We start from the raw sequence: 16667 nt of genomic DNA, 5'->3' as shown, positions 1-16667 counted from the left end.
AGATTCGTAGCAAGTCGTTGAGATGCTGCCCGCCGAAAAACAGTCCAACCCCCATCCCTTTTCCCTGGGATGCCGTGATGCCAAATATGCCAAGATTCAAGTGGTAGATTGTGGACGCCATGAACGCTCCAGTTTGCAGGAAATACAGAAAACAGCCTGATACGATAATCCTTCGTATCCAATAAACCGGGTGGAGCAGCCAATCATATAAGAAAGGGGTATATGTGAAGAATGAGCGGAGCCGGAACAGCGGAGCCTGGTCTGCTGCAGGTGAGAATCGTTCAAGCGGCTGCTTGCGGCGCAGCAGGCGCAGCGGCATCGGGAGTGGCATCGGCTTCTTTGACCGTTTCGTGCACGCCCTCACCTCTACAGAGCGGACACGAGTTGCGTCCTGTTGTCAGCCACTAGAACAGGTTAGCATATGCCACTCCTCGAACACAAGAGACCAACTCACCTGATCAATGCAAATCTTGTGGAACATGTGTTCGCACCTGACCAGCTTCCGCGCCTCCTCATCCACCTCGAAGTCGCATAGGCAGACGAGGCAGCGCGCACCCGGAACGAGACTGATGGTCTCCTCACCCTCAACAGCCTCGGCCACAAGAGTACCAACACGATCTTGTATCCTGAAGAGACCCGGGGCCGAAGCCACATCCTCTTCGCTCGCAACTGGCGGTTTGGCGGGCCCGAGTATAGAAGAAAGCAACATCATGTCTTCGTAAGTTGGTGAATCGGTGAAGAGACTTGGGGTTGTAAGAATAGGGTGGTTCTCTGGGTAGCTCCCTCCCAAGACGTATATGATCCAGCTCCTCGAGCCCTCCCCCGGATTGTTGTCGGGCTCCACGACACCTCTTCTACGGGGTGCACCCGACCCATACCTTGTGAAATCCGACTCGCTCAAGCGTCGTGGGCGAGCATTGCGGGTGTGCGTTTGTGGCTCTTCTGCAGTGGGCTCGAGAGTCGAGCCGGCAGCTCTACGGACGAAGCTGTTCCGCCGTGAAGGTGCCGAGGACTGTATTGTCGGCGAGGGAGGAGAGGTGGAAGTCGCTGGTGTAGTGGCGCCTGATGGGCCGGCTGAGAAGTTGAGCGTCGTCGCGGGCGTGGAGGGTGGGGGGAGAGGCCCCGGGGGAGAGTCAGTAACGGATGACCATGGCCGAGGGTGCTCTTGTGGCGTGCCGCGGTGATGCCTTTGACTGTCGTAATTGGAAGGAAAGTTGAAGCCGCCCATCGAGGCTCGCCGCCTATGGCTGAAGCGTGTCCCGTTCTGTGGTGGTTGTAGGATGTTTGCATTGGCATCGCCTGGTGACGTCGGAGGTGTGGGAAAGCTCGAGAGGGCATCAAGGAAGGGCGGTATGCTGGCATCCTCCTGTCCAGTGCCACTTCCGGGTTGTATGGATCTGATGCCCACAATGATTATCGGCACCATCCTGCCCTCCCCATCCTCGTCGCCTTCTGCTCCGCTATTCCCTGATGCACTGCCACCGCGCCCACTACTATCGTTCCGCCCGTTGTCGGTGCCGGTGCCAAATCTGAACATTCTGAAGAAATTGAGGGGCGCCTGGGCGGCTCCCGGAGTGTCGCCACCTTGTCCGTCCTCGTTGCCTCGGAGCGCCGATGCTATGCTGCCATTCTGCAGCGACTGCAAGAAGGTATCGAATGTGCCGTCTCGGGTTGCTGCTTGGTTGTCGTCGCCCACCAGTGAGGCTGCCGTGGCTGCGGCGGCCAGCGATAGCAGTCTCGACAACACGTCGGCCTGGTCCTCGCCCTGCCGCAGCTGCTGCACGTTGTCCATGTTCTCTCCATCCTGCCATAGTGACCGTCTCCTCCGCGGGTGTCCTATCATGTTGCGAAGTCGCCGCTGAGACGGAATAATACCGAGAGCCCGCCCATCCCGGCGCAGCGGGCTCAGAGGAACCAGCGGCCGCGGGCGATGTGCGTCCGGCCGCTCGCCCTGCGAGTTGCTCCGCAGCAGCTGGTCAAAGTCGAGCCCCAGCTCCGGCACCTGTACACGGGGAAGGAAGGGCCCTCGGTCGCTTGCTGCGTGTCTCAGAGCGGAGCGGCTTGGCGTGCTGGTACTGGGTATGCTGGCTGCAGCGACGCCGGGCGTGGGTTCCGTGTTGCGGGAAGACATGGGCGGCCGCCTGGACAGCAGGCCCGTCATGGAGCTGAGCGAAGAGCGCGCCCGGTTCAGCCGCGATCGCGAGCGACTGGGCAACGGGGCATCTCCGGGCGCTGACGGGCCAGCATCGTGGCGCCCGAAATGAGAAGAGAGGCGGTTGGAGAGTCTGGTGGTGCTCGTTCGCGGTCGTGAGGGCGTGTCCGGCGCTCTCTGCAGCAGCTCTGGCACCGTGTCGCTGTCGGGCTGGGACGAGGCTTGCAAGCCAGGCGCCCATGACTGCGGCCGCGAGCGCCGCCGTGTTTGCGCGTCCGCAGCGCCCGTGGAATTTGCCTGGCCCATGTTGTGAGGCCGTCCGGCGAGGAAGGCGCGCCTCGAGAATAGAAACGGTCGGAGAGGGTGTCGTCGGTCGATGTGTCTTGGGTCAGAGCGACGAGGTCCAGCGGCGGCAGGCGGTGATGTATGGCGCAGCCGAGCCTTCCCAATTCGTCACGCCGCTAACGCCATGGGGCTACCGCCGTCGATTGCTCTTGCCCAGGTGCCTCGAGTCTATTACTGAAACCACTCGCCGCACCTTTATTCTACAGACTCAATTTCCCTTCCCTCCCCTCAGTGTGTGTGCGTGGCCGCTATCCTGCATAGCCTCACCGCCGCACCCCGGCCTTCTGAGCAGGGGCCGTTGCAGCGCAGAAGCCGCATGAGCCTGCAGTCCTGCCTCATCAGCAGCCATGCAGCACTTCACCACGCAGCTGCGCCATGAACAGAACAGGACACGCTCGTTGCGCGCGAGTCAGTACCACAGGGCAAGAAGAAATAAAGATAAAAGGAAGGAAGATGAATCACTTGCGGATCTAGAGGCCGACGACGAAACGCAGCCAGACGCCATAGCCCAATCGTACGCCTCGTCCACTGCGCCTGGAATAGCTCAGCTGCGTGTCGCAGGCCTATTGCTCAGTCAAGAAGACAAAGTCCCTCCACCACCCTTCCCCCATGCACCTGCGAGCGTGTCCAAACAACACAATGGCCCCGCTAAAGTCCAAGAGGAAATGGCCAGACCGCCTTCACGCCTCTACGCCGTCCACGCCTCTTCCAAAGGTGGTGCCGTCCAAGGCCATCCAGAGGCTCAGAAGAGGGCTCATCTCGATTCTCTGTCGACGCTGATGCATTGCTGTCTGCTCAAGGGAGATTACGAGCGTGCGGGGAGAGCGTGGGGCATGATTTTACGGACGCAGGTTGCTGGTGGGCGCCCTGTAGATCCCCGTAACCACGGACGCTGGGGCATCGGTGCTGAAATAGCGCTGCGTCGAACGCCACAGACGCTGATGGAGCACAGATTCTCTCCAGAAGGCTTTGAGCTTGCTCGTGAATATTATAATCGTCTCATTATCCAACACCCAACCCGGAAATTGCAACCCCATGCTGTTGACGAGAGGACATTTTACCCACCCATGTTCTCGTTGTGGATCTACGAAGTCCGCGAAAAGAGCAAGCGTGCAAGACAGCAGCTGCACGACGACGTTGCAAACCAATCGCGCTCCTCTCGAAGCACGTCAGTCGACAGTAACATCAGTGAGACTCCGGACAACTCTTCCGCAAAAGAGGCGACAATTCAAGCGGAGGAACTTAATCAAGCTCTGGAGATTGCAGAGCGCCTCGACCAAGTCATATCATCTCCGCCATTTGATAAGCAGGCAAGTCTCCTGGAACTCCGTGGCCACATTTCTTTATGGGTTAGTGATCTCACAATGGGGGATATGGATACCCATGCGGACTGGGCTATGAATCCATCTACGCACTCAAGTCCAGCTCCAGAACAACTCAAACGACTTGCGAAAGCTCATCATGAAGTGCTAGCAGCGCAGGCGTTTCTCGAACGAGCTGTTGCGAATGGGGCTGAGAGCCAGGCAGCAACTCTGTCAAGTATCAACATCAAGCGTAGGAGTCTGGTCAAAACTATGGAGCAGTTGCGTACTGCCAGGTGAGGCAAGCACCTCACGGATGAACAAACTTTGATTTCCGCGTTATACCCAACCTCTTCTTACAAGACTATTACAATTTGAGACCATGCACCAAGGTCCCGATACGTGAGTATCCGCTTCTCACGTCTCTCTTCTCGTACATTCCAACCCTCCTCCTGCATTATCTGATTGAGGTCTGACGCCTGCAAGCAGTGCAAGTCTACGCGTAGGAGGCGGCGAAGACAAGACAAAAAGCAAAGTCAGCCACCTCCCAATCACACACAATCCCGCACAATCCTGCAAAACAGCCTCATATGTGGAACAATAGAGTGACTCCGAGCTCAAACCTAGAAGGCGGCGCAATTTGCGATCAAGCGCGTCGCGTCGCATCAACATGATCAACCATGTCACATGAGCTTGACATAACATAATCGCACGCCAATAAGAGGAGAGGCAACGTTGAACTCGAATCTTCATTTGGGCAGTAGAGTCTTCGCCCGGGTATCCTAATGACTGAAAAAGAAAAGCTAGTAAGAAAGCCAGACCCGTTTAGACGCCAAAACACCCCCAGAAGCCAAAGTCATCCATACCCTTCCCGCCAACACTACATCAATCAAAGGAAGCCACCAAAGACAATCCCACGGATTTGACATGCTAGCTCAAGCCATCTAGCACTGAGGCGAGTTGCAGATCTTGCGCACGTTCTGGGGTGCGAAGGTCTGGGGTCCACCAGTGCAGACGCGCTTGTCGCCCTCAGTGTGGCAGTTAAGCGAGTCGATCTTGACTGCGGTACCTGAGATCCACTGGTTGCTGGTCTACTGTTAGTAGTCGTATGTGAAGGAACGTGGTAGTGGACTCACCCTGAGCAGGTCCAGGAGTGGCTGATCTGGTAGTAGGCCTGATCTTGAGGTCCACGAAGATCGAAGAGAAGACGGCGGTCAGCGACCTGGCACTCGTTGTTGTTGGGGACAGATGCACCGGAACCGCCGCAGTGAACGCCGTTCTGGACGGGGTCGTCGTTGCCGCCTCCAGAGAAGGAAGACTTGAAGTTGAAGTCAACGCTACCGGAAGTAGCAGAGGTGACGAGCTTGTAGTCGGAGATGGTGTAAGAGACCGGGATACAGCCCTCATCGCCGCGGACAGCAAGGCTGGCGGGAGCAGCTACGGCAACAGCGGCAAAGGCCATTGCGAGGGAGTAGGAGGAGCGCATCTTGAGGGGATGTGGCTTTGGTGAGAGGTGGGAATGTGGTGACAGAGGGAGTTGAGGGATGAGTGAGTTGAAGAGTTGATACTTTTGTGAGTGCGATGACGAGAAGGAAAAGGTATTGGAAGAGATTTTTGAGTTATATATACTGGCAGGAGCGTTCGCTATGGCGCAATCCGGGGCCGCTACCGGCAGGGGCGACGGGCCAGATGCGTACGAGAAAGTGACTGGAAGGCGAAAAATCGGGTTTGGGTCCGTTCGTAGGTCGCAAGACGAGCAAGATGAGCAAGTTATTTGGGGCTGTACGAAGAAGAGCTAGCGGGTTCTCGAGGTTCAGTAAGGAGACCTTGCGGCTGAAGGTGTTATTGGGTAGGTCTCAGTATAAGCTTACGCGCAGCTGTTGGGTTGTACTACCAGCAGCTGAGCTACATACTGAGGTAACTACCAATAGCTGAGCCATGTAATGAGGGACTAGATTAAGGACAAAGCGACGTTTGCGAAACGAGCGTTGGAGGTTCCCGTGGGTAGCACGCCATATAGAAACCGACAAAGGCAAAGACGAGTGGCAGATGATCATGGTCAGACATATCCGCAAGAGATGTGGAAGTAGGACATCATTGCCCGTCTGTCAACAGTAGGACACACTATGGTCAGAATGCAAGAGCCAGAAGTAGGTACTAGAATAACAGCATTTGTTGTCCCCAATTCACTCTATAATTTAGCAATTAGAAAACTCAAGGGAAAGAGATGTAAAATATAACCAGAAGCAAGCCTGGTTCTTTCAGTTCTTGATCAGGGGCATTGTTGTGTTGTTGTAACGTTCGAAGATCCACCTGTTCTGACTTCCGCGTTCCTGCGGGAGGACGTATGCACCTTTGAAGGTGCTCAGAACACATGCTCAGAAAACAAAGAGCGAGCCCGGTGTAGTGGAGGAGACACAGTACCTTGTAGGGCGATGGTGCGTCATTGGCCCGGAAGCGAAAGACCAGCATGGCACTCCCGCGGGGAGCATCGTCATTTCACATGAGCAAGTTGGCTGCCCAGACGCACTCCAACACAATGGACATCACACCAGTATTCAACCAGATACTCGCCAAACACGATGCGCGCCCGATCGAGCCTCATGTATTCCGTGTCGAGGCCCTAGATGATTTTGTGAAGGAGGCATACCGCATTGTAGGCCACGTTGCGCGCCTGGACCCGAGGGGAGGTGAAAGCTAACTGTCGCAGCGAGGTCACATTGCGAAGCTCCACACGGACCTGAAGTCGATACGGCAAAGTTATCTCTCGACGGCGCATCCTCCCCGCCGGAAGCAGTACACGCGAACCAACGGCTCCGCGACGTCGGCAGACAAAGATGCAAAGTACCTCAGCGACACGCAGCGCAACGAGATTGACGCCCAAGCGAAAGAATCGATACACGGGCTGAACGATGCTATCAAAAGGCTGGGCATTGCTGAGCAGACACGGCAGGAAACGCAGACGCAGGTTGCTTTGAAGAAGCGCGCAAAGCAGGGCCTAGGTGCGCTTGGACGATGGGCAGCAGGCGGGGCAATCACAGCAAAGAGCGTCGAGGAGGAGATCCAGGAGGCGAAGGCAAATACGATCAAGGCGCATCGAGAGGGCATAATATGGTCGCTGCAGAAGCAGCTGGAGCAGTGCGGCCAATTCCAGAGCGACATGATGGAGATACGGCTCATGCGCGAGGTGGAGAAGAGCAAGAGCGTGCTGTACAAGACGAGGACCACGGGACCAACGAGCAGCGAATACAGCGGCATGAATGGCAGCAGTGCAGGCAACGAGTCTGCAGGCTATCGCGCGAAGCCGACGTACAACCCCGACGAGTCGAGCGCGGTGATGGAGAATCAGCTCGACCCCGAGCAGCTCCAGCTATTTGCGCAGGAGAATCAGGACATGCTCAAGCAGTATGAGGACCAACTCGACAAAGTTCGGTATGTACTCGGACGTGCGCATGCTGAACGACTACTGACACAGCCAGCGCAACCGAAAAGTCCCTCACCGAGATCTCGGAACTACAATCGACGCTCGCGTCCAACCTCAGCATGCAGGCGGCGCACATTGACCAGCTCATCGAAGACTCGTTCAATACGACGGAGAATGTAGGGAGCGGAAACAAGGAGCTCAAGCGTGCGACGGAGCGGGGCAGCACGGCACAGAAGCTGTTCTGGGCGACAAGTATCTTCTGCACGACACTTGTCTTGTGGGACTTGTTCATCTGAAGCGTGCAGGAAAACAGGCTGGTGTTGTTAGTAGACAGTCTACATGTGAATCAATCGCGACCTCGCCGTTCGTATCCGCTGCGCTCTGAGTGGACCAAATTCCCAGAAGCAGGAAAATCAGCCCATGTGGGGTGGGCAGACATGAACCAAGTGCAACGCAGACCCACAACGGTTCATCGCAAGAAATTCATGGTCGTGGTGATGCCCTGCATGTGAGACGGCCTGTCTGGCTGACATGATGGCGCGGCAACTTGTGCCTCGGCTTGCCTGCTCACACGACGCTGCGGCAGACCTTCCGAGCGTCAACTCTATATAACGAGCTGGCCGAGAGCCGTCGCCATGTCTGCATCTCTTGCTCATCGTCTCGCGCCGGCCCTCCCGGTTCTCCGCATCTCGTCTCCAAAAGCAAACTGCGGGGTTTAGCGTGGGCGGACGCGGCTTCCCTTTCCTAGGCAGCGGCAGCGGCAGCGGTGAAACGTAAACGTGGGAGCGCTCCTACGCCGTAATCATGCCAGACTCACGCACCTCCTCCTCCTCCACCCCTCCCCAGACCTCGTCCAAGACACGCCTCTCCCAGATCTCCTCCCACATCGAACCCATGGCTGCCACCGCTTTCGACGCGAATGTCGTCCCCCAGGCGCCCGAAGACCCGCTCTTCGGCCTCATGGCTGCCTTCCGTCGCGACGAGGACCCCAACAAGGTCGACCTGGGCATTGGCGCTTACCGCGACGACAATGCAAAGCCCTGGATTCTGCCCGTCGTCAAGAAGGTACGCCATCGCGCCTTCCTCATGTCCACACAACACAGGCTAACACTACACGTCCACAGGCCGACGACAGACTGCGCGACGACCCCAACCTCAACCACGAGTACCTCCCCATCGCCGGTCTCGCCGAGTTCACAACCGCCTCCCAGAAGCTCGTGCTCGGTGGTGACAGCCCCGCCATCAAGGAGAAGCGGGTGAGGACACCCCTCCATCACGTCATGACTTGAGCTCACACCACACAGGTCACCAGCTTGCAGACCATCTCTGGCACCGGCGCCGTCCACTTGGGCGCCCTCTTCCTCGCCAAGTTTTACAAGACCCAGAGCCAGCGGACCGCCTACTTCTCCGACCCGACATGGGCCAACCACTTCCAGATCTTCTCCAACGTCGGCCTCGAATACAAGACATACCCCTACTTCTCCAAGAAGACCAAGGGCCTCGACTTCGATGGCATGATCGGTGCCCTGCAAGATGCGGCAGAGGGCAGCATCATCGTACTGCACGCGTGTGCTCACAACCCCACCGGAGTCGACGCTACACAAGAGCAGTGGAAGAAGATTGCCGAGGTGATCAAGTCAAAGAAGCACTTCCCTTTCTTCGACACCGCATACCAGGGCTTTGCTTCAGGTGACCTTGCAACTGACGGCTGGGCGATCCGCTACTTTGTCGAGCAGGGCTTCGAGCTCTGCATTGCCCAGTCCTACGCAAAGAACTTTGGTCTGTACGGCGAGCGAGCAGGCTGCTTCCACTTCGTCACCTCTCCGTCATCCGACGCCGAGTCCACCATCAAGCGCATCGCCTCACAGCTCGCCATCCTCCAGCGCTCCGAGATCTCAAATCCTCCTGCCTACGGTGCCCGCATCGCCTCGACCGTCCTCAACGACCCCCAGCTCTTCGCTGAATGGGAAGACAACCTCCGCACAATGTCTGGTCGTATAAAGGAGATGCGCAAGGCGCTTCGTAGCAAGCTCGAGGACATGGGCACACCCGGCACATGGAACCACATCACAGAGCAGATTGGCATGTTCAGCTTCACCGGCTTGACAGAGCAGCAGGTTCTGAAGATCCGGGAAGACTCCCATGTGTACATGACCAAGAACGGTCGTATCTCCATGGCTGGCCTGAACACACACAACGTCGACTACTTTGCGAAGGCTGTCGACAAGGTTGTGAGGGAGACACAGTAGGGTGGAGGCATAGCACCTTGTAGAGGTTTTCAGGAGTCTTGCTAGCCACGACTGGCCGAAGCTCTAATGTGTTACGATTATACGAGACGGCGACCAAGCCGTACTGTTGGGATGGAGAATCTATCATAGACCAGTCCTCCCCTCATCTAGACTATTAAAGTCCGCTATTGAACATCCGGATGTGATGCCATTTCCCCCCTCTGGTCTAACACTTAAAAGACTGTACAAATACATCGCTTCGGCAGACACAACGAATAAAGGGTCTCTGGACAGTCACATTCATGAGACTCGGTGTGGCATACATGATAGCAGACAAAAGAATGATATGTTCAAATCAACACATAGGGTATACAGCTCCAGCGGTTCACCTGACGACAAAGGAATAAACACCCATACAAGCAGTGAGACGAACAGTAGCCGTCCGGCACATCTTCAATTTTCTCATCATACGCACCATAGTCATCATTATCGCAAACTAATGCGTCTACTTAACCCCTTTGCTATGCGTAAACCTCGCAATACTGCCAATACTCCAGCTTTTCCCCTTTCTCTCCTTTTCCCGATGCTTCTTCTCCTCACGTTCCCGTACCTCGTCACTCGATTCCAGGAGACTGTCTCCACTGAGCCGCTTCAACATGTCGAGAGTCGAAGATGTTTTACGCAGACGGCTCTTCTTCGGGGGCGGTGGCGGGACAAGATCGTCGAACGTTGGTGTGCGCCATTGTAGGACGCTCGTGTCTACGGGTAGAGGAGGGAGAGGGGCATTGTTTCGCTGAATAGTAACAAATCTGTCCTCCATGGGTGGGAGAAGCATGGAAGATGCGACGGGCGATAGTATGTGTTCTTCTATGTCATCGCTGTTGTTGCTACCGTAGCTCCATGACGACTCATTCGTTCCTTGGATGGGCAAGCTTATCGCGCTACTGCTGTTTGACGAGTAAGCCGAGTACTGGTATGGGTGCGGTAGTGGTGCTGAATGAGGTGGTTCATAGTCGTCGGGTCTAGGCTCAGGTCTACTCGCGTCCACAAGGAGGGAATCTGATTGCGCACGCTCTTTGGGTAGAAAGGGATTGTCTCGGAAAGCCGGGTGGTCAGACAGTGCTGGTGGCGGATATGTTGGTGCTCTCCACACTGACATTGGTGGCCTGGGTTGTCGCTGAACGTGTTGGGATGACCTGGCTGATGTGTCTGCGGAGTGTGGACGCGTCGTCATGGTTGGTACAGTCAGACTTGTTTGCGACACGGTTCTGGACAGTGGAGACAGGAGCCGTGGTGAAGCGGATCGCGCGCGCGACTCGGAGGCGGTCTTTCGTAGAGTATGTGACTCAGTAGGGGCTGGTGGCTCTGCTATCGGAAGTGGCTTGGAGAATGCCTTCTCTTGTGCCTTCAACCAATCCGGGGTTGCGCATGCTGATATCGCTGACCCATCGTAATTCAGACTGGAAGGATCCGCTTCGCCCGTGGTGAGTAGTTTCTCGATTGCTTCACGCAGGTCCTGCGGATCGACGTTGTCAGAAGCTCGCGTAACGGCCCACTGCGGGTGGTTGACTTTTATGGATAGCTGCCTTGAACGAGACCCTTCCGACGATACGGTGGAGGTATCTGAGAGACCGGGCGGATCGCCATGGGAGTGACTCCCGTTATCCGTACGGCACTCCTCTGATACCGGTGGCACCTGGAAGATCTGAGAGGACTTCGTCGCTAGTGGGCGGATGCATGGCCACGAAAGTGACTCTTGCATGAGGTCGTGGATGTCCGGTTCTGTTGACAGTGTGTCCAACTCCTCCAACTTCTTCGCTACCCCCGGGTTCTGCGTACATCGCAGCTTAGAGAGGTACGCGCTGCATGCTTGTGTGTTGGAGAGTGGATGGCCGTAGTCGATCAGATCTTCCAGTACCGTCGTGAATTCAGTGTTGAAGTCCTGGATGCTTGCGTACTGGTCGATGTGTAGGTTTAGGAAATGGCAGAATGCGTGGTGGTATCCAGAAAAGCTAAAGACACCGAAGTTATCGTCCAATGCTTGCAGCATTTCTTGCGAAGTGTGGTTGATGGGAGGTAGGGGTGGCCCGACTTCGAAGACTTCCTGCATCACTTCTTCTGCCACGGAAAGAAACATGTCCAGCTTGACCTCGCGATCTTGTCGAACCCATGCTCTTCGCTCCTCGAGCAGGCTCGGCTCTACGTCTTTCGTTTCCTCTGAGGAGATGTCTGGAACTGGCCGTGCCTTTGGCATAGGCATGGGTAGAGCGCCATTGCAGTATTTCCAAGTATCTTTCGATTCCAGCGCGAACTGGAGACTGCGTCGCCAGCGAGAGTACTCCGGCCCGCTGGAGTCTAGTTTTAGGATGGGGACGCCGGGTAGGCGTGGAGAGGTTTGTGGCTGCATTAGTCCTGGTTTCGCAGGCGTAACTGCACTTCTGAACGGTGCAGCTGATGGAAGGAGCTCGTAGGAGAATAATCACCGAGGAGACCAAGCACATTTGAACATCACCGCATAACACCACAGCCCATCAGCATCGTCTCACCAGAATATGGCCGCATGCACATCAGCCCTGGCACCCTAGCTCTTTGTTCCAAGGCCGGACTTCCACAAAGGCGAGCCAACCGTAGCTTGAAGCATACAGCCATGCACAACTACCATGATCCCAGATTAGGTGTCGCACGCACCAGGACCCCTTACCTACACAATCATTGAATTGGGTTTGGGCCGTTTTCATCGAGTACCAAGACTGACGTGTAGCAGACTTCTGGCCGTTGACCGTACTCCGCGTCGGGTAGTAATGGGTGCGCAAGCGAATCAAAGCTATGGAACGCGTGGCGGTATGAGGATTATTGGTCGTCGGAATCCGGTGGCTGCGGGGAGTTTCTCTGTTCCCGCCTCATCTTCATGTCCGAAACGCAACGTTGCGGCTCTTCGCGGGATCAGGCGAACAATCGAAACTTTTTGACATCGGGCCTTTTGCCGCCCATGACGGTGCCAACGTCAACTATGATGACTTTGATCGACCAAGATTGAGCTCTCAGTCTGCGAAGACGGTAAGCGGGTGGGGTCGTTCGGGATCATGAATGTCTGGGTGGAGATGTGGAGGCACGGCAGGCTTCTGGGTGCCACCCCACCTTATCTACGCACAGTCCAAACTCCAATTAGCTGGGATATAATATGTTTGCCATCACTTTCTTTCATCGAAGCAGCAGTAGCAGCAAAAACGGGGGCGTTGTGGCGGAGTGGTTATCGCGCAAGACTAGAAATCTTGTTCCTTCGGGAGCGTCAGTTCGAATCTGGCCAACGTCGATCTTTTTGCGCATGAGGGCAGTAGGTCTCTCTGGCTGAAGCCATACTTTTTGCGCTTTTCTATGTGACAACATTGTGTTGACTGCCAAGCCCATCTTGGCGTATACACGCTCCCCAGTCCGGACAGCTGCTATCTAACTTCCCATGCCACCGCGACCCTTTCCGTTCCCCTTCCGCGTGGGCACCGATATCTGCCATGTCCCAAGAGTGCGATCCATCATCGCGCCCCGTACCAGCAGCGAAGGCGAGCCTCTGCGCCCTCTGCGTCACTACCTGAAGCGAGTGTTTACCGAGCACGAGCGCCAGTACTTTTGGCATCGCTTTGGGCATGAAGAATCCTTCTTGGAGAAGGCAGATGTAATCTCCAAATTTCTCGCTGGCAGGTGAGTATTCGCATCAGCTTAATCTCCCAACTAGGAGCTTACGTGATACAAGGTTCGCAGCGAAAGAGGCTTGCCGCAAAGCAATTCAACACCTCGACATTGTTCAAAGAGGGTTCAAGCATATCATGATCCTCCCTGTTACCGCGGTTGATCGCAGTAAGCACCAATCGCTACGGCCCCAGGGCTTGATTTTGGATATGGTCTACGAGGATTTCGAGCCAACCTGGGTGAAGCCTGACGGCAAAATTGGACTGATCGATATGAGCGAGATCGATGGACAACTGTGCGAAATTAGCATCAGCCATGATGGAGACTATGCGACCGCTGTGGCTATAGTGCCGATGGCGGAGAAGTGGGAACACTGATTTGGATGGTACTGCGAGGATTTTTCGTTCGTCATGGTTCGCTGGATCAATCCATGGATGCTGGTACCATAGATCTTTGTCAATCATGAAATCTCCAACCACGACTGTCATATATGGCTATCTCCATCTCGTTGCTGCCTAGAAAACGCGTCTAGCTGGCTGTGCGAAGCATGATTCACAGCGGCAACTTACACATTACATTGCAACATGACAACCACATATACACGGTCTACGTTTGGCAAGTCCAACATGTTCGCGCCCGCGCTGCCATCAGCATGGCAGCGTATGCAGAAGGACCCAATACTCTTCATCGCACAGTGGTTATATGCTCACCGACCGCTTTCGACAATATCACAGCCCGCGTCCACAACATCGAAGTCCGCTTCTACGATCCCTGTTAGGGTTATCTGCATCTCCGATACGCACAACGAGCAGCCGCATGTACCGAACGGCGACATCTTGATCCACGCCGGCGATCTGACAGTCAACGGCACATTTGAAGAGCTGCAGTTACAGCTCGACTGGTTGAACAGTCTGCAACACCAACACAAGATCGTCATAGCAGGGAACCACGATTTGCTCCTCGATCAGTGCTTTCGCCGCAACCCACGACCTGCAAGCCTAGAGAATGATGAACGCAGACTGCGAGACCTCAGATGGGGAAGCGTAGTATACCTCGAGAATGAGTTAAGGGTGCTCAATGTTCGGGACAGGGATGTCAAGGTCTATGGAAGTCCCATGACACCGAGATACGGCAACTGGGCATTCCAGTATCAGGGAGAAGACGTATGGTCGAACACCGTCCCGGAGGCGACAGATATACTCGTCACACATGGCCCTGCGAAAGGCCACCTCGACTCGTCACTATCGAACCCATCGTATTTGCAGGGCTGCGTTTATCTTCAGCGGGAACTTTGGCGTGTCAAACCGCGGCTCCATGTCTGTGGGCATATTCACTCAGGAAGGGGAGTCGAGTATGGTGACTGGGGATGGCTCTAGTGGGACTATGACATGGTATGTTGTGGCGAAGGAGGACGCGACGTCGTCCTAAGGATACTTGCTAACTGGGCCTGGTTGTGGGTACTCTGCATGTTGGGAAGAGCAGCAAATGGACGGACTATGACGAGTGTTAATGCAGCAGTTGTCAGAGACGAAGGGTTAGCAGAAGGCGAACACACTCTTCTCGTAGATCTTCTGTAACTTGCAACGATTGCCACGTCATGAGACATCTTTCCTCGTTGTACATGTAACATGTACTGTTTGTATGCCTGAACACGGTGTCAAGGTTTACGTGCTGTCTCTTCATCCCCAGTGGCACTCCACAAACAGCAGACGGAGACACATATCGTGCAAACCATATACAGAAGTCCAATGGGTGGCTTCTGGAAGTCGGTAATGCCCAGGTTACAAGAGTGCTTGGCCACCAAAGTGGAGATGGAGATTCTAGGTTCATGCGTGCCGTCATGCCCCACCGATCCTCGTGGAAGCGACACAGAACACGTTTCGGGAGACAAGATCCATAAACAACGACCCTGCGAGAGGCTGCGGCATGCGGATCTGACAGGAAACAACAGTGGAAGCCGAGCATAAGGTGAAATGCAGCCTCAACCTTGTGTACTCCGGAGCAGTTGAAGCCTGCATAGAGTATACATAGGACCAGAAATATAGCATGAAAATGACGATCGCAACCGTGCCCAATGCAGAGGCGGGGCCTGGGGCTATATGTTCAGATCGTTAAGGAATGTTCTTCTTCTAGTCGGCAGGAATGGTTTCGAAACGTTCAAGCGCATGCCGGCAAGGGTGGTCTCACGGTGTTGGAATATCACCCAGCACAGCACAGCACAGCAAAGCGCGTGCATGCTGTTCAGATCTAAAAGATCAGCCGTCGACATGTTTAACCGTGGCGGCGGAAGTCTCCTTGCGATGCTTTGAATTACGGGTATGTTGGCCTCGACCAAATGGTAAAGCCAAGCGACAGAAAGGGGAATCCCAGGAAACAAGGAGACAGCCCGATGCCGCGGTGCATTGGCTGGACCATTGGATCGGCTCAGACCTGTGGGTTGGATTCACACCTTCCTCGTACAGTGCTACGCAGGAGCTTGAAACGAGTCACAGTACCCGATGACAAGGCGAGCCTCGGCACCCGCCAGGTGGAATGTTTGTAGAACGTCGACAGACAACCAAATATAGCTGTGGCAGGCGTTCATAGTCGCAGACCGAGAGATATGAAACGTTAGAGCACGGAATGCGCATCTGAGGCGCTGATGGAATGGCGTCAGTCAAGGCCATGCTGACTTGAGAGATGAAGGACAGTCCAGTCAGAAAGTACCGGTACCAGGAGCCGACGTCGAGGCTGCAGTCCAAGTGAAGGCTAGCCACGGACAGGGGCTACCTCGAACCTAGGGCGCTGTAAAGTTCATGTCGTTCGCTGGGGCGCAGGCGTGGAGGCGGCGAGCAGAAGTCGAAACCAGCCGTCTGCCCTAGGACGAACTTTGGCGAGTCGTCGAGAGGACAGTCCTGGACGATGCAGGCAAAGCGCACATGGCTGTCAAAAAACGATAGCGTGGTACGGTAGTAGTTGGTCGCACTTCGGAATGACTGTGGACACAGACCGGCAAAATGGCTTGCTCAGCGAAGGAATTGGGTGGCTGCAGGCGATACGCAGCCCTGCAGTTTCCTACAGTCAGCCGGTAGAGACGTTGGAATAACAGTGTGCAGGGCCCAGGAAGGTGCCGCGATATTGCTTCTGAGCGAACAATCAAAGCATGTCCACGGGGTTGGGTGCAGCATGAGGCGGCGTGGTGAGCGATCATCATCATTCGCATGCGAGCGGGACCCGTGTCATGCCGAAATGAAGGGCTCGGCAAGGGCAAGGGCTGGGCCTTCCCTTATTGGCCGCCTGATGGCCGTTCCTTCCTCAGCAGCGTGCGCATCGAACGGTGGGGAGCAAGGCGCTGGAGATGGACATCAACACTGCGCAGGCGGCCGCCTCCAAATTCCTCGAAATTGAGGGTTCAGTCGCCATATCGTAGGCAAGGGATACTCCATGTCTTGGGCTATACGGTAGCACAGCCGGGGTATATATTACCCTTGGCTAGTGCGGTTTGAGCTCACAGCCGTCTGCACGACCAGGGCCTCGCGGCCAGATGCAAATTA

General features: G+C 55.4%; 8 protein-coding genes and 1 non-coding gene across 9 annotated transcripts; 6 read left to right on the top strand and 3 right to left on the bottom strand.

Moving 5' to 3' along the window:
• Positions 1–281: 281 nt before the first annotated feature.
• On the bottom strand, positions 282–2458 carry J4E86_009802 (uncharacterized protein; the record flags this gene model as incomplete). Its single annotated transcript, XM_051450303.1, has 2 exons — positions 282–404; positions 455–2458. The coding sequence occupies 2 exons, from the start codon at positions 2456–2458 to the stop codon at positions 282–284; spliced, it is 2127 nt and encodes a 708-aa protein (XP_051298691.1).
• A 386-nt stretch (positions 2459–2844) lies between these two features.
• On the top strand, positions 2845–4098 carry J4E86_009801 (uncharacterized protein; the record flags this gene model as incomplete). Its single annotated transcript, XM_051450302.1, has 1 exon — positions 2845–4098. The coding sequence occupies one exon, from the start codon at positions 2845–2847 to the stop codon at positions 4096–4098; it is 1254 nt and encodes a 417-aa protein (XP_051298690.1).
• A 644-nt stretch (positions 4099–4742) lies between these two features.
• J4E86_009800 (uncharacterized protein) lies at positions 4743–5260 on the bottom strand (the record flags this gene model as incomplete). Its single annotated transcript, XM_051450301.1, has 2 exons — positions 4743–4884; positions 4935–5260. The coding sequence occupies 2 exons, from the start codon at positions 5258–5260 to the stop codon at positions 4743–4745; spliced, it is 468 nt and encodes a 155-aa protein (XP_051298689.1).
• Positions 5261–6337: 1077 nt separating this feature from the next.
• Positions 6338–7518, top strand: J4E86_009799 (uncharacterized protein; the record flags this gene model as incomplete). Its single annotated transcript, XM_051450300.1, has 3 exons — positions 6338–6454; positions 6509–7230; positions 7278–7518. The coding sequence occupies 3 exons, from the start codon at positions 6338–6340 to the stop codon at positions 7516–7518; spliced, it is 1080 nt and encodes a 359-aa protein (XP_051298688.1).
• A 508-nt stretch (positions 7519–8026) lies between these two features.
• Positions 8027–9471, top strand: J4E86_009798 (uncharacterized protein; the record flags this gene model as incomplete). Its single annotated transcript, XM_051450299.1, has 3 exons — positions 8027–8287; positions 8347–8478; positions 8527–9471. The coding sequence occupies 3 exons, from the start codon at positions 8027–8029 to the stop codon at positions 9469–9471; spliced, it is 1338 nt and encodes a 445-aa protein (XP_051298687.1).
• Positions 9472–9955: 484 nt separating this feature from the next.
• Positions 9956–11710, bottom strand: J4E86_009797 (uncharacterized protein; the record flags this gene model as incomplete). The annotated part of the gene is made up of 1 exon (XM_051450298.1): positions 9956–11710. The coding sequence occupies one exon, from the start codon at positions 11708–11710 to the stop codon at positions 9956–9958; it is 1755 nt and encodes a 584-aa protein (XP_051298686.1).
• Positions 11711–12682: 972 nt separating this feature from the next.
• On the top strand, positions 12683–12763 carry J4E86_009796. Its single transcript has one exon. It is a non-coding gene; the product is annotated as a tRNA-Ser (tRNA).
• Positions 12764–12907: 144 nt separating this feature from the next.
• J4E86_009795 (uncharacterized protein) lies at positions 12908–13511 on the top strand (the record flags this gene model as incomplete). Its single annotated transcript, XM_051450297.1, has 2 exons — positions 12908–13146; positions 13199–13511. 2 exons carry the CDS (start codon positions 12908–12910, stop codon positions 13509–13511), a joined length of 552 nt encoding a protein of 183 aa, XP_051298685.1.
• Positions 13512–13718: 207 nt separating this feature from the next.
• On the top strand, positions 13719–14510 carry J4E86_009794 (uncharacterized protein; the record flags this gene model as incomplete). The annotated part of the gene is made up of 1 exon (XM_051450296.1): positions 13719–14510. One exon carries the CDS (start codon positions 13719–13721, stop codon positions 14508–14510), a length of 792 nt encoding a protein of 263 aa, XP_051298684.1.
• Positions 14511–16667: the final 2157 nt, after the last annotated feature.

Source organism: Alternaria arbusti (genome assembly GCF_024043155.1).
Source record: "Alternaria arbusti strain BMP 1465 chromosome Unknown scaffold_18, whole genome shotgun sequence".
NCBI lineage: Eukaryota > Fungi > Ascomycota > Dothideomycetes > Pleosporales > Pleosporaceae > Alternaria > Alternaria arbusti.
This window is presented reverse-complemented; position numbering and strand designations above follow the sequence as displayed.